The sequence below is a fragment of the Microtus oregoni genome, unplaced genomic scaffold (genome assembly GCF_018167655.1).
Source record: "Microtus oregoni isolate MIOR12 unplaced genomic scaffold, Mior012 000065F_ref0000479, whole genome shotgun sequence".
NCBI lineage: Eukaryota > Metazoa > Chordata > Mammalia > Rodentia > Cricetidae > Microtus > Microtus oregoni.
The window spans coordinates 7,259,612-7,275,105 of NW_024543875.1; the positions used below are offsets into that span (position 1 = coordinate 7,259,612).

At 38.3% G+C, this 15,494-nt stretch overlaps 1 protein-coding gene across 9 annotated transcripts in view; it reads left to right on the forward strand.

Annotated features, from left to right (window-relative positions):
• Positions 1–15,494, forward strand: part of Atp9b (ATPase phospholipid transporting 9B (putative)) — a 209,622-nt gene that overhangs the window by 120,366 nt on the left and 73,762 nt on the right. For all 9 annotated transcript variants that reach the window (XM_041640820.1, XM_041640824.1, XM_041640819.1 and 6 more), the window contains one exon: positions 5,006–5,166. In XM_041640820.1, coding sequence (XP_041496754.1) covers positions 5,006–5,166 — 161 coding nt within the window. The remainder of the gene's footprint in view (positions 1–5,005; positions 5,167–15,494) is intronic.

Genomic DNA, 15,494 nt, shown 5'->3' on the forward strand with positions numbered 1-15,494 from the left:
ATAGTCAGCTACATGGTCAGCGTGGCCAGCTGCATGACTGCAGACAGTTAAGACTGAGTAGTTCATATCCCAAAATGATAAGTAAACAAACTAGAGGTGGCAAAAGGCTACCTCATGATATCAGTTTCTTAAAGTGATAGCTTCAAAAAAGAAAACAAAACAAAAACCTTTTGCTAGTAGTTTGAGCTCCATGATAGGAAGTTACTGATGTAAGATTTGGGGATTAAATGTTCTGTACAACATTTATTTAAATACAAATGCAGGTCTTAAAAATTGCTCTTTTCTACCTTTTTAATATTGGACTAAACATGATAGTATAAGCTGATTTCTTTTCAAAGATATTGAAATGGAATATTTCTTTTATTGGAATCCAGTTAGGTTCATGACAGTTTTATAACAGTGTTCTACTAAATCTGAATGAAGAGGCAATATTAGTCGAAAGAAACTGGTAAAAAGATATTAACAATTATAGATTCCTCCTTAAGCATCTGTTTAAAGATAAACTCATGTTCATAGAGTCTGAGATGAATGAGACATCTGATCAGGGCTCATCTCTTTTCAGACTGCACTTAATTCATTGGGAAGACAGGGCAGATTAAAGCATATAGTTTTCTTCAGAGTGTAAACTGGATTGATGGAGGAATTGGTTAAATTTTGTGATTTTTGAAATACTTGCATGTAAAGAGTGAGTACATGCAAATCTTAGTGGATTGGTAAGAGTGCTGTAGTATTTTGATTCTTCTAACCTAGGGATGATGTTACCAGCAGTTGCTAACACTTCAGACCTGTTTCATGTAATGCTTAAAAAAATGGGTAGAACCTAAGGTTTTATAACACACTGCTTTTGATCCAGTTTGGTGTGCATATTGATTTCTTAGGAACTTAGTCTATACGGGTACTGTTAACTTTGAGATGGATGAGGTGGTACTGTTCTACAGAGATAAGGTCCGATTCTCATTCGTCCATGTGTTCATTTAAAAAAAAAAAACCTCACTGATCTTTTCTTGATTAAGCAGGAGAACACCGTATTTACCCTTTATTGTTGGTATAAACCATTATTTTACTGAGAACCATTAGCTATTTAAAACTTGGTACATAAATTAAAGAGGAGCTAAATGGATTTGTGATCGTTGCCATTAGTAGCATTTTAGATTATCCAGGCAATTATTGTGCTCATTACCCTAGAAGAGCCGCTTTGCAGAGCCGCTGTGCTTGTCTTAGGCATTATGCACAAATTTCCCCTTGGAGATTAAATTTTCCAGTAGCGTATTTAATTTTGTTATCACAAATAAAACAAATATTATGACAAGTAGAAGAAAATTTGCTTTACTAATATAAGAACTTACAGTAATGTTGAAAATTACTTCCTAGAGTATTTAATTTACCTTTTCTCATACAGTCATAATTACTTAAAGTGATTAATAGTGTATCTTAAGAATATAAAAGGGTTTACAGTCATCGCAGAAGGACTGACTTGTTCAGGTGTTTAAGAAATTCTTTAATAATGGGGAAATACACATCAGAGCTGAAGATGACACTTTTAGAATCTGTAATTTTGTACTTGCTTTTCTTTTAAGTACTTTTTGGGTCCATCTTAGCCTCTAGATGGAGAAACTTTTAAAATGTTGCATAGAAATGGAATATAAAAAGATTAATAATTGAAAATGTTTTTGCTTTTTAAAACAAGCTAGTATTGAAAATGTCTTTTCTTAATTCTGCCCTTTCTTAGAATTAACTAACGTCAAGACTGCCAGTCCAGTCCAGGAAGGGCAGGCAAGGCACCCTGAAAGAACGTGAGGAATACTGTCCTGTTATCTGGGGGAGGATGGCCTCTGACCATTCTGTGCCCGTCTTCATTACCTTCTTCTCCCTAGAAGGGAGCATTTGGTTGGCTTCAAAATTGATATCCACTGGTTGGCAGTCATCTACATCTGTCTTGGTCAATTAGAAAGGTATTAATGCCTTGAATTATCTGCATATCCTGTGCATGGGCTGCTTTTAGGCTTTCCATCCTCTGTGTGGCACTTTTTCAAAGGAAACTTTGTATTCATTTCTCAGAGGTTGTGCAAGCTTTTGGTCTTTGACTGCTATGATGCAGGGGAGAGTGTGAGAGGTAGTGGTTATGCATTTCGCAAGACAGTAATTCTTTATTTTATTACAAAAAAAAAGGCCAACTCTGGAAGGCCAGATTAAATCATTCCTTTCACTTTTTAATGGGATTTGGATGAATAGAGTAAAATATGCACTTTGCATTCATTGATAGCATCTTTAGGTTGAGGTAATTGAGTCTTTTTTCCCTGACTGAATGAATAATGACTTCATCTGATCCTCAGTGAGGCCTGAAACTTAGAGCGCCTTTGTCACAGCAGAAAGATCTGGGCTTTGAAACATGCTCTACTTCCCTGGCTTAATTTTTCTTCATTTTAATCCAAAACCCTATTTTTCTCAATAATTCAAGCATAAACTACGTAGTAGTGAAGTAGCGGAAATCGCCTGGTATTTGTCCTCCTTGTGCTGCTTTTTAAATGGAGCTGATAAATCAGCCACTGAGGTCTGAGCTGCTTGGTTCTCAAGAGGGGGAAGCAGTGCTGGGGACTTGTCAGGACTCCTGAATACCATTCCTTTCAGAGTGCTCACTCTGTAGGGAAGCAGTCCTCACTGTTGTGGTGCAAGACCTGAAGATGGGAGGGCTCCCTCATGACTCCTTGGGCCCTAAGGCAATCTGCTGCTGCTGAGAACTGGGCACATGGAAAGCTGGGAGTCTTCAGTCCCCAGAGTTTCTGTTGAAGTGAGTTGGCAGTGTGCAGAGGAGTCTCTATGCCAAGCCATGTCCTGTTTGTCACTAAAGAAGTGAGGTGACACCTATGTGAATCTGGCATGTAGTTTTTGTTTGAAATTTCCTTGATTAGGAGGCTTTTTTGATCATGATGGGGCAGGGAGCTCAAGTGAGTGCATGCCTCAGATGCACTAAGCACACCCACCAGGGCACGGAGGAGCTGCCTGCAGTCCTGGGGCACTGGTGTACTGCAGATACCAGTTCTCCTGGGTTCTGTGCAATGGCCATTTTGTTTCTGTAGTGTTTACCAACGTAGTTCAAACAGAAACCTGGACAGAGAATAACAATGTGTTTGGATATTTCTCTTTCATAAGACATATAGTACCAGCATTCATTTTGTTTTTCTTAGTAGACTCTTTCTTACAGGTAAAAAGGAATTCTCATAATTAACTCATTTTCATAACCTTAGAGTCTAGCACAAGGTGTAGGAGGCATGTAATTACTTGCTTAATTAGTTTTCTTTACAATTGTACTTAATGAACTTTTGGGAAACTTGATTTTCTTTTCTTTCTAGCAATTGCTTCTTATGGTCTCCTAAGAGTTTGTGGCAACTATTAATCAAAACTAGATTTAAACTAAATTATGAACTATGGGAAAAGATAATTTTAAGGCACTATAGAATAAATTACATTAGCTGAGCTAATTCTCAAACTTTTACATTAGAGAGCTAGAGTTTTATTTTGCTTTTTTTTCTAATTAAGATTTTGGCAATCATTTTTTCTTTCCCTCTCCAATTCTCTCTCTCTCTCTCTCTCTCTCTCTCTCTCTCTCTCTCTCTCTCTTCCTCTCACCTGGTAGCACTGTTCTTCTTGCCACCTGAGTCAGGTGCAGCCAGTTCAGTTCTGCACCCGTTACCAGGCCTCACTGGGCAGAGGCTGTGACCTTGCTCGGTATTACGTGTGTGCCCAGTAACCTCCAGCTACCTTAGTCTATGGATGGTTCCATGTCATAGAAGTGTTTGGTGCTGGGCCAGATGCAGTGGCTTATGCCTGTTTTCAATATTTGGGAGGTAAAGGAAAGAAGATTAGTGTTGAAAGTTAGCTTAGTCTGTGTAGGGAATTCAGGTCTGCCAGAGCTACAGAGCAAGGTCCTGTAAAAATAGTAAATAAAAAATGTTCTCCCGAGGCTAGTCCCCAGAGTCCCACAGGCTTTCTGAAGAGCCTGGATAGAAAGGTAAATATAAAGCCGTGAACACAGCACACCTGCCTTCTGTGGGCTACTGATAGCTCCTTATCCTACAGTGATAAAGCTGGAGGCCCTTTCAAGAGCACGCCTCCCTGCTGCATACTCTACTGCACTTTGTCTTATGGGTGACGTAGGGAGAAGCCAAAAAATTGCCAGAGCTCAAGATTGGAGTTACACATTTCAGAAGAGCCAGGTTTGTGTTCTCTTTGCTTTAGGACAAGGGCTGATTGGGTGTCAGTTGTTTCCACAATCACGGAGAAATAAACTGCTTTCTTTGATAAAATTTTCCATACATTTATGTGCTCAGCTAGTAATCAATCCAGAGTGAATTTCTGTGTAGTATATTACCCTGGAGGAATCAGACATGGGGGACTTGGATAAATCAAGCAGATTCTAATCCTAAAGTGGCCTCCAGGCTTGGCCTATTTTTGTAAGTTCTTTCAGAGACTAGCAGAAAGGCAGACACACACACACACACTGTCCAGTACCTGGGGACTCTGCAACTGAGTGGAAGGTGTTCAGTGATACTTTAATGACAGCAGGGATGCTTGTCTGGTCTGACGTGCCACAGAAGATGGACTGTTTTGCTCACAGAGGAGTTTGATGCAGGACTGGAATGGAGAAGGCTGCTCATGCCTTGCTCTTATAATTCTTGATCTTGCTGTAATGACCCACACAGCGGCTCTAACTGTGCTAGCTGAGTTGTCTCCTCTGTTATACTGTTTTACCAGCAGATTCTCCCTGAGAATGTTCTACAGGTTACAGTACATTTTCAAAATTTTAAAATTTTCTAAAATTCTACCTAAATCTCTAAGAGGCTTGTCAAGAGAAAATTAAATGTTTTTGTATTGCATTATTATAAAGACTATTAAAATCTATCATTTTCTCAAGTTATCATTTTCATGTATTCTTATAAGGATACTAGGAATGGGGGCATCTTGAACCATGTATTAATGCTATGCTTTTCTTCTTCTTCTTCTTCAGGTTGGTTTGCTGGACCTTGAACTCAATCAGCTGACAAAGGCACTATTTCTGGCCTTAGTAGTTCTTTCTGTGGTGATGGTAACCTTACAGGGATTTGCAGGTCCATGGTACCGTAATCTTTTTCGGTTCCTCCTACTCTTTTCCTACATCATTCCCATAAGGTAGGTTTAAAATTAGAAAATGTCTCTTTGATAATGTATTATTTTGCTGAAATTGTTTTTTTCTATTGTGAATGAAGTTATCCAATCAAAGCTATAGAGGAGGAAGGGGCCAGGAACCCAAGTGAATATAGCCAGTCATCTATAGAAGTGCAGTTTGAGACATGACTAGCTTTGCTAGCATACTTTAGAGAGAGTTTAATAATGTGGTCTTAATAGTTGGAAGACACCTCTTGTTCAAACATAAATCTAAGGAGAAAATCTTTACAAATTGCTTGTTGCTATTTTATGTCCAGTTCTGTAGGGTCTACATGCATTGCTGGCATTTAAAAGTTTAAAAAGCCAGGCCTAGTGGTATGGGCCTGTAATCCTTAGCTGTAGTTAGGATGCTAAGGCCTGGCTGCATTGCAAGGTCCTCTCTCAAAAAACAAGGTCCCTGCTATTTAAAGGAGGCTCTGATAGATGGTTCAAGTCAGGTAATGTGCTGACTAAGGCACTCTTTGAAAGGAACTGTTTTTCAAAATAAGCAGTATAATGAGATTGATACGTAAACAGTTAATATTAAATACCTATTTAAAGACTCATTATAGTGTGAACAGCCACAAAAAAGGAATCTTTTTCAAAGATACCCTTAGTGTGTTTGTGTTTATGTTTACTTATATAAAAGACTGAGAATTTTCATATGAATAAACCTTGTGAATCATGAATGAAGTCTGAATCTGGACTAACCATTATTTGTAATATCAGTTAAGGTGACAGTGTTACAGACAATGAGGCTCTTGTATGCCACTGCCATTAGAATACTGAATCAGTGCTCATGTGGACAGTCCTCACTTTCTGACACAGTCTCAAAGTCAGCAGCTCAGAAACTTTTGACATTGGGAAGGATAAACAAGTACTAGATTATTGTTGTTGAACAAATTCTGTCTCCAAGCCTTGCCTGATACTTAGGCCAAACTTGCCTTCTCTCACCTCTTGAAGAAGACTATTTGCATATTAATCTCCTCACACATAGCAGTGCTGGCTACTCAGTTACCCACAGTTAGTCCTTTGTCATCCAGGCGTCACCTAAGTGCACCCCTCCAGCCTGAGAAAGGTCAAAAGGTCCCACCTTGCAGCTGCAGTGCTTGCTGACCTATCAGTGACTGCATGCAGTTCTGTGTGGGTCTGTACTGGTGCCTGTCTTTTTTGTTGACACTCCTCTCCTCCAGTAAGCTCCAAAGGGATATGGACTGTGTGAACAACTGGCTTTATATCCAGTACCAGAACCAGGTAGCACAGTGTGCAAGAAGGACTCCTGTACATACCTGATTTTAGAAATTATTTACGTTCAAATCATCATAGATACCATGTATACTCACATTGAATACTGTAAGTGAACTCAAGGACAGATCCTTGTCCCCAAAGACCCATCAAGTAGTCGAGTAACCAGAGTGTAAGTGTGATGTCACGTGTCTGTTTTATTCTGCAGTTATGACAGAATTTACTCAGCTATGCATATTCTTCAGGTTTTCTTAGTTGGTACCCTTTCAACCTACAGATGCATGGATTGCATTGATCCCACCCTCTGTACCATCCACCACCTTCTTCTAGCTTCTTGACCATCTATCTCCTTCTCCTGCCTTCTCCAGCATCCACTGCCCTCTCCAGCCCAGTGTCTTTCTTTCCACTGTCTGTTTCCCCTCCATTCACAGATTTCCCCTTGCACATACCCACTGTCACTGGACACCAGTTGAAGAGGAAACATACTTGTTCAGAGTAAAAAGAATGTGTCTCCTGCTTAGGAACTCCAGCTTAGGCCAGTTGCACAGTAGTGCCCAGTTCTGAAAGGAAGAGCTACTCCTAAACCAGGCTTCCCAGGTCCCAGACAGAGGCTAAACTGTACCCACCTTAATTGAATAGAATGACAGGCTTTTTCATCTGAGCTTAATGACAATATATTTCAGGACTACTTTGTTATTGTTTGCATGTTGTGGTCAGTTATAAATATCCGTGTGTGTTTAGAAGTATTTGTTTTTTCTGGAGTAAATTGTACACGTCATTAGATGGATCTCTTGGGATTTTCAAAATCATTTCTATGCTTCCTGTTAAAGCAAATATCCCAGCCTTTTAAGTACATTTCTTACCATGATTTTAGTTTCTTTGGTCTTTTAAAATACTTGCTTACAAAATGATGATAACACCATGCTGTCTACAGTCTTTTTCGTGCTCTGGATTTTCAGTAAGCAGGTGTAGCATCTTCAACCAGGTGTGCAGAGCCTGACTAGACAGTGTTGTAACCTTACCTTTCCTCAACTTCCCATGAACAACTACCTTGTACTGCACACCTGGACCTGCAGTTGTTCCAACTTAGCAGAAGGAAGGAGAGTTAGACTGTGAAAAGCACAGGCAGATTCTTTAGAGAATTGTGGTTTATTTTTAATGAAAACAAGTTTGTTTTCCTATTGCTATGTTGCCATAAAATTAGGATAACAATTCATTTTAGAATTTAAAGGTGCTTTTGGACTTTTAAGTATGTGTTATTTTGCAAAACATGCAAATCTAGGAAGTAAAGTGCTTTTTTTTTCTTGTGTCCTAAGAATCAGAAAGCTTTCAAATTTATAGAAGTTAAGAATTTTAATAAAAGTATTAAAAATTAAATTTATTGAAATAATTTTAAGCTACTTGATAAAATTTACAATGTCTTTTTTGTTTGTTCTGTGAGGTTTTGAGATCACATTTAATTACATTTCTGTCATTCCAAGATAAATATTACATGCTATAGCTTACGTTTTATGGTTCTACAATGAACATGTATCCTTCAATCTGTGCATGTCTCCGAACAAAGAAACCAGCATGTTCTTCTTAGCACACTGTAAGCACGTGTAGAACCCAAGAGATGTCTTGGGTCAGGTTTTTGCTGTTCCTTGTGTGTTCTCCCCAGATGGTTTAAAATGCCCCGTGTTTTAATCGATAATCCAAACTGACTTCTCAGAGCTGAGTCAAAGAGACCCTGACTTCTGCATAAGGCATCCATGAGCAAGAGTGGCAAAAATGCTGTAGACAAAGAGATAATTATATCCCTTCTGAGGCACACTTGAGAACCTCTTGTACAGGCGGTATCTTTTCTGGAACACTGAACTGCAAGGGCTGCTTGCTGGTGCAAGAGACAGTTTCTCTTTCATTTTGCTTCTGTCACCAAGTCAGCACATGTGGGAGGCTTTTTAGCAAAATTTCAAGGGTGGCAGGCTGAAGATTAGATGGCACGGGTCCTGTCCAAGTCCTCACCCTGAAGGCTGAAATAGCAAAGGTGTTGGTGGCATTGGTGCAGCAGTGAGCTCGCACTGAAGCAAATTCCTCAGCAGTCTCTAGAACGTATTGTTGGTTCTGAGACGTTTTGTGTTCTTGTCCAACAACTTTTCTCCCTGAGACAGGTCTTCGTCTCCTGATGGGTTCTCACACTGGAGTAGATAACTAAGCTTTATACACTCTGATACAGTAGTGTGTTCTGTTCTATGCACATACATCTATGTTCTGAACAGTCCTCAGGCTGGGCCACTTCCTTCAGCAGCTGTGTACACACAACCACAAAGAATGCTTGTCTTAAAAGAGTTCCCTGTATTACAACTTGCTACAGCAACCTTTGAGTATTAATGCTTGTTTTTACTGTGTTGAAGTATTTCAATTTTATTTCTAATTGACAATAATTCTGTATGATGCTGTTCTTGCCACATGGTCAGATGTTTTTCTCAAGGTTAACTTTTGCTTTTCTCAAGAACATTGCACATACATTTACATATAAAAACATAATATGAATTTTTTGTTTTATCCCTTTATAAAGTTGAAATTATATTGAATAGTTTCATTTTTGCAACTTTTTGTCTTATGTTTAGCATGACTCAATAGATTCATCCATATTTTATAGCTTGCCATCCTCATTTATGAATGAATCACCAAGCATGTGTCCACAATCAATTGACAAGTTTTGGGTTGTTCCAGTGTTGCTGTACATACTCATAAACACACGTGAGCTCCTGGTATCAAGTATCTAGGAATGGAATTACTTGGCAGTGTACTTGTCTGTGGCTTTGCTGTATTTGCTTGTATTCCAATATCAATATAGAGGAGTGGATCTCAACCCTTTAACATAGTTCCTCATGTTGTGGTGACCCCCCCCCAATCATACAGCTATTTCCATTGCTACTTCATAACTTTAATTTTGCTACTGTTATAAATTGTAATGCAAGTATCTGTTTCCCAGTGGAATTAGGCGACCCTGTGGAAGGGTGGTTCAAAAATCCCTAAGGGGGCTCACCCCACAGGTTGAGAACCACTGATGAGGAGTGTCTTTTTTGTGAACTTTCTAACTCCTTTGTCTAGTCTTCTGGACAGTTCATAGTTACGTAGCTCTAACCTTTTCATTCCTGTTCTGCTGACATCTTTCTCTATAGCTTGACATTTTTGACCCATCAAAATAGTTTCTGATTTTACCTTGTTAAGTATATATGAATCTTTATATATTGTCACATCGTGTGCCTAAATCTTCCTCTGCTCAAGACCATGTTCTCCTCTCACTGTCTGCTGAGTGTGAGCCTTCTCTGTGCAACACTGAAGTGATGTTCTCTTGTGATGCTGGAACTTGAGCTCAGTGTTTCAGGTATTGGAAGTGTACATTCTAACACAACGACACACTCCTACGGCGGTGGGAGGAGACAGAGACCATGGAGTGAACACTTGCTAGACAGCTGATTCTTTTAAGTAGCATATGATAGAGTTTTTATATCCAATTTTTAAAAAAAAAATTGTCTCAGCACCCATTGTAAAACTAAACCATAACAACAACAAAACAGCTCTTTCCTAGGGACTGATATCATCTCTGTCATGTATTCACTGCCTGTGGTAGGCTCCCTTGGTCTGTCTGCTGCTGACCAAATAGCAAACTAAATAATGTGCCTTCAAATGAGACAGTGTTTAACAGACCTTTCTTCCTGTGTCTTTGAGTTTTCATTTCTTTTGGTCACGAATCTACTGCTGTACCTCCTAACTGTATTTAAATTTTCTCTAAGCTTTCCCCAAAGAAAGATTATACAACTTTTGTCAGAGTAATTTACAGATGTTTTATATTTTTAAATCCTATTATAAATTTCTTTTTTAAGTTCCCTTTTATATCTGCTTCTGGTATAAAGAAATGATGTTTATTTCTATTACTTGAATATGACTTTGGTAAAACCACGTTGAGTTTAGTTATTAATCTAGGATCTTTTAAACTTTTATATATTCTTTGCACCATTTATTTCTTTTCTTGTTAATAGGCAAAATCTTGTGTATTATTAAATAAAGATAAGAATGAAGTGCGTTCTTCCTTTGCCCCCATTATCAAAGGTGAAACACTCAACATCTAAGCATGCCGTCTTTTTAATAAAATCTCTAACATTTTCATTGTTTTTAGATCCTTTTGCTACAAGTTGTTCTCAGGTCAATACAATTTTATATTTTCTAAATCTCTTCATGATTCTTCTTGTTTAAAATGTTTCTTAAATAGATCACATGGTAATTATAGTGATTGACTTTCTAGTACCATACCAGCTTTTTATCCCTAGGGGAAGAGCTAACATGGCCATGGTTTGTAATCTTTATTTCACTAAATTCCCTTCACCTGCATTTTCTGGAAGACGGCTTCTACAGTTTCCACAAGGGGTAATCTTGTAATTTTGTCTTTTCATAGCATTTCTTGCAGTTTAGAATGAAAGCTTTACAGGCTCATAAAACAATGACAACACTCCCATTTTTCATCTCTACAGCGTTAACATTGGAGCTGTCTATTCTTTAAACACTAGTGTGTCACAGAGACAGTTGGGAGCCTGTCTGCAGAAAGACTGCACAAATTTGATTTCCTTAGTAATCAGTTTGGCAAACTAAAGTTTTCAAGAAATATGAAAATTTTTAAATTTATTCACAAGTTTATGTTAGTATCCTGTATATATATAAAGTCTATCATATTGATATAAATTTTTTATTCATTGTTTTTTGTTTATTTTTGACACAGGGTTCTTGTAACCCCTACTAGCTTTGAATTTCCTATGCAGTTGAGACTGACTCCCATTCAGTGTGCTGGGATTAAAGGCTGCTGCATACTCCGTTTCATCATTTCCATCCTTCAGTCTTACCTGTCCTTCCTTCCGTATCTTTTTAAATCAGTTTCCAAACAACATTGGTAGGTTTTTGGAAATGTGTACTATTATCCTCATGAATTTTTCTACCATATGTTATTTTCTATTTCATGATGTTATTTTTTTGTTCCTACATAGTATTTATTATTTTTCTTCATGATGTAAATGTTTAACTGATTAGTTTGAGCTCCTCTAGAATACATGTATGTGAGTCATTAATTTCTTTTTATTATTTTAGTGAGATCTCTAAAGCTTTCGTGTGTAGTGGTTTTGTTATTAACAAGTACAAAGTTGGTTTGGATGTTGTTGTTGTTGTTAGATGGGATCTCATGATTTCAATAACTCAAGCTTGCTTTGAACTTAACTGTGTAGCCAAGAATGGCCTCAATTGATTCCACCCTCCCCCTCCATCTCCCAAGGGCTGGGCCATGGGCAACTCTTGTGTGGTGCTGGGCATCACAGCCAAGGGTTCATACATGTGAGACAAGCACTCTACCAACTGAGGTACTTCTTAGCTCGAAATAGTTGATCGCCACTGTGACTTCTTGTATTTGTGTTTTTTACAGGGTTGGTTTTTTTCTCATTGAGTTTGTTTGTAATTATATCTTTGTTTACTTTAGCTTATTTTCACCTTATCAAAAACAGTAATGTTTTTCTTAAGTCACCTGCTAAACTACAATATTGTTTGTAACTGAGTAGAATGGAATGAGCTTATTTAGATATACGCAGATGCTTGAGCATTGCCTTAGTCCATGTGTGCTTCTGTAACAAAACACTGAGACTAAACAATTAGGATAAAACATAAATTTATACCTCATTCTCTGAGAACCGGCAAATCTAGTCAAGACACCAATGGATTCTATATGGTAAAGGCTACTCTCTATTTGCAGGGTAGTGTCTTGGGCTATATCTTCATAAGGTTTTTAAATGTTGGAAAACAGAAAGTCAAATGGGGAAGTGGCTTGCCCTCTCGGCCACTCTGACAAAGCAGTAACCTATTCATGTTCAGCACTTGATTGTAGGTCCTACCTGTTAAGGTTGCTGCAGGGGAACAAAGTATGAATAAAAAGTTTTAAGAAAATAAAAACAACAAAACTTTTAATCACAATAGATGGAAACATAAGATATTCCATGATAAAACCAAATTTAAGCAATATCTGTTTATAAATGCAGCCATACAGAAGGAACTAGAAGGAAAACACCAACTTAAAGAACTTAACCACACCCCCAAAGAAATCACAATGAATAAACAGTCTCAGAGTAATGAATCAAAAGAGGGGATAGACATGCATAGCAACAACAAAATAACAGGAATCAATAAACACTGCTTATTGATAACTCAATATTAATGGTACCCCTCCCCAAAGAAAAGAGACAGACTAATAGATTGGTTTAGAAAACTGGATTCATTTTTCTGCTGCATCCAAGAAACACTTTATCATCAAGGATGGATATCTTCTCATGGTAAAAGCAGAAGAACCAAAGAAACAGGCTGGTATAGCAATTTTATAGTTGATAAAATAGAATCGAAACTATCAAGAAGACATAGGGAAGAACACTACATACTCATCAAAAGAAAACTCCACCAAGAGGGCCCAGTTAACCAACTCTTGTCACCAAATGATGCTTCTGGTACCAAGAATGGGTTGCATCTAATTGAGTTGTTAGCTTAAGGGGCTCCATGGGAATCCCCAAACAATCCAGACTGTTGCAAAGACTATAGGTTGCTTTTCACAAACTACTGGCAAGTCCCCATTGCTGAAAACAACATCTACACAACTGATTGAACATGCAGAAGTGGAGCTGGTGCCTACACAGAGCCTTCACCAGTACATGCTAGTATCTTTGATATAAGAAGGGCCTCTCAATGCTACCAAAAGAGAACACCAGCCCATCTACTAACCCTGGGCTTGACAATGGAGTTCTGCCTGCAAAATATATTAGTGCAGTGATGGCACAAAGTTTATGAGAGTAACCAACCAATACCTGCTTTGACTTCAGACCCATTTCATGAGATGGAACCCATATCTGACACTACTTAGGTGACCAAGAACCTGAGACTAGATAACCCAGGGATCTAGGGTAAAACCAAATACTACTGTTCTTGAAAAAATGTAACAATAAAATGACTCCTAATGACATTCTGCCATACTCATTTAACTGCAATTATATTTGAATTTATAGAGCTATTTACAAATAACTGTCACCCTGACACCATCCCATTGTATAACTTAGGAACATCTTTGACACAGAATTTCATGTATACTAGGTTAACCTTAATCTTGAATTCACTACGTAACTGAGGCTGACCTTGAATTTTCAACCTCCAAAGTTCCAAAATTAGTCGTGTGCCATAAAACCTGGCTTTATTGAACATTATTTAGGTCTTTTACATTTTCTGCCAGTATTATTTTAGGGTATATATTTATCTCAAACACTTTATAGTTTTTTGCTATTGTGAGTAATATATGTTAATTTTGGTTATCATTGGTATATAAAATATACATAATTTGTATGTATTTGCCTTAAAAGTAAAATATAAGGAAACATTCACACCATACCAGGTGTCTTGTTGAGTATAATAGCTCAAATCCAAAAGCTATACGTTCTGTGATTACTTCATACAGTTGCAAAATGAGATGACATAACAAGCCAGTGATTTTAGTGTGGGGCAGCATAGGAAAGGTGTGAGGCCGCTGTGGGTGCTGTCAAGGGGTGGTAACATGTGGGTCTCACACAGTTGTTCTGATGGACTGAAGGCTTGTACAGGCTGGCAAGGTTCCACTCAAGTCTGTGTGGTTGATTTGCCAGTAGCTCCCTGCCTTGAAGAAGTTGCAGAAACAAAACACAATCAAGCTCATACCAAATTGGAGGCTGAGATCTCAGGCTCTATAGTCAAGAAGCTAAGAGTTTGCATTGCTGGGTGGACACTGGCCATTGTTCCCAGAGCAGAACTCTACCCGCCTCCCCTAGTTTCCTTTCTTCATGCAGGGAGGTTGGTCACCAGCCCCACTGGCACAGTCCTTCACTTTCTTCATGCAGGAAGATTGGTCACCAGCCCCACTGACACAGACCTTCACTTTCTTCATGCAGGAAGGTTGGTCACCAGCCCCACTGGCACAAACCTTCACTTTCTAGTTTAGTTTCGCTCATCATAACCAACTATGATCTGAAAATTTAAATACTCAAACATTCTGAAAAAGACCACATTCTTGTTACTTTTATTGAAACATTGTTATAATTATATTTCATTGTTATTCTTAAATACTATGACTAGTTTATCTAATCTACTGGGAAGTAGAAAAAGACAAGATCTCCTGAGTAAATTGGGAACATAGGGACCTTGAGAGAGGGCTGAAAAGGAGGGGAGAGGCAGAGAAAAATTTAGAGCTCAATAAAAATCAATAAAAAGTTAATTTCAGTAGATATTACATATCAGAAGAAACATAGCATACCTAGAGTTGGTCCAGTCTGTGGTTCCAAGTATCTACTGGGGAGTTGAAGTCCGTTCCCAATGGAGTCGAAGGATGGCCAGACATAAACTAGCACAGAAGGCCGTGCCTGCGCTGCTTTGTTCATTACACTGACTCTTGCTGGACTCATTTTCTCTGTCAATCTGAATTATAGGATTTGGATGATTAGTATCTCTCTCATGTTTACAGATATATGTAATATCTCACTGGACTCTTAATTTGATGGTGGCACTTCTAAAACCTTTGAACAATGCATTTCTTTGTTGGGTTATGCACGCCCTGATCTGTATGTGAAATGGGAGAACAGCTACTGGGAGTTAATTTACTCCTTCCACCATGTGGGTCCTAGGGATCTGATTCAGTTGTCAGGCTTGCTCTACAAAGACTTTTGCTCACTGAGCAGTCCTGCTTGATCCAAGGTCTACTTTCTTTTGAAACCTTGGTTGACCACTAGAATCAAGTCAGCCTTTAGTAAGAGATCACAGAACTGACATATGTGAAAATTAGAAATTGACACAAGTTATACCTAGCATCAAATCTTAGCCTGATTTCCTTCATGTGGAACATAGAGACAGTTGTCAGAATTTAGGAGGGTAAGTTGGCATGAGTTCATGCTAACCAGATTATACACATTTAACAGAAAGGTTGATCCATGCTGGCATTGCTAGTAGGCGGATTGTTGGGAACAGTGACAATAGGATTTCAAGTT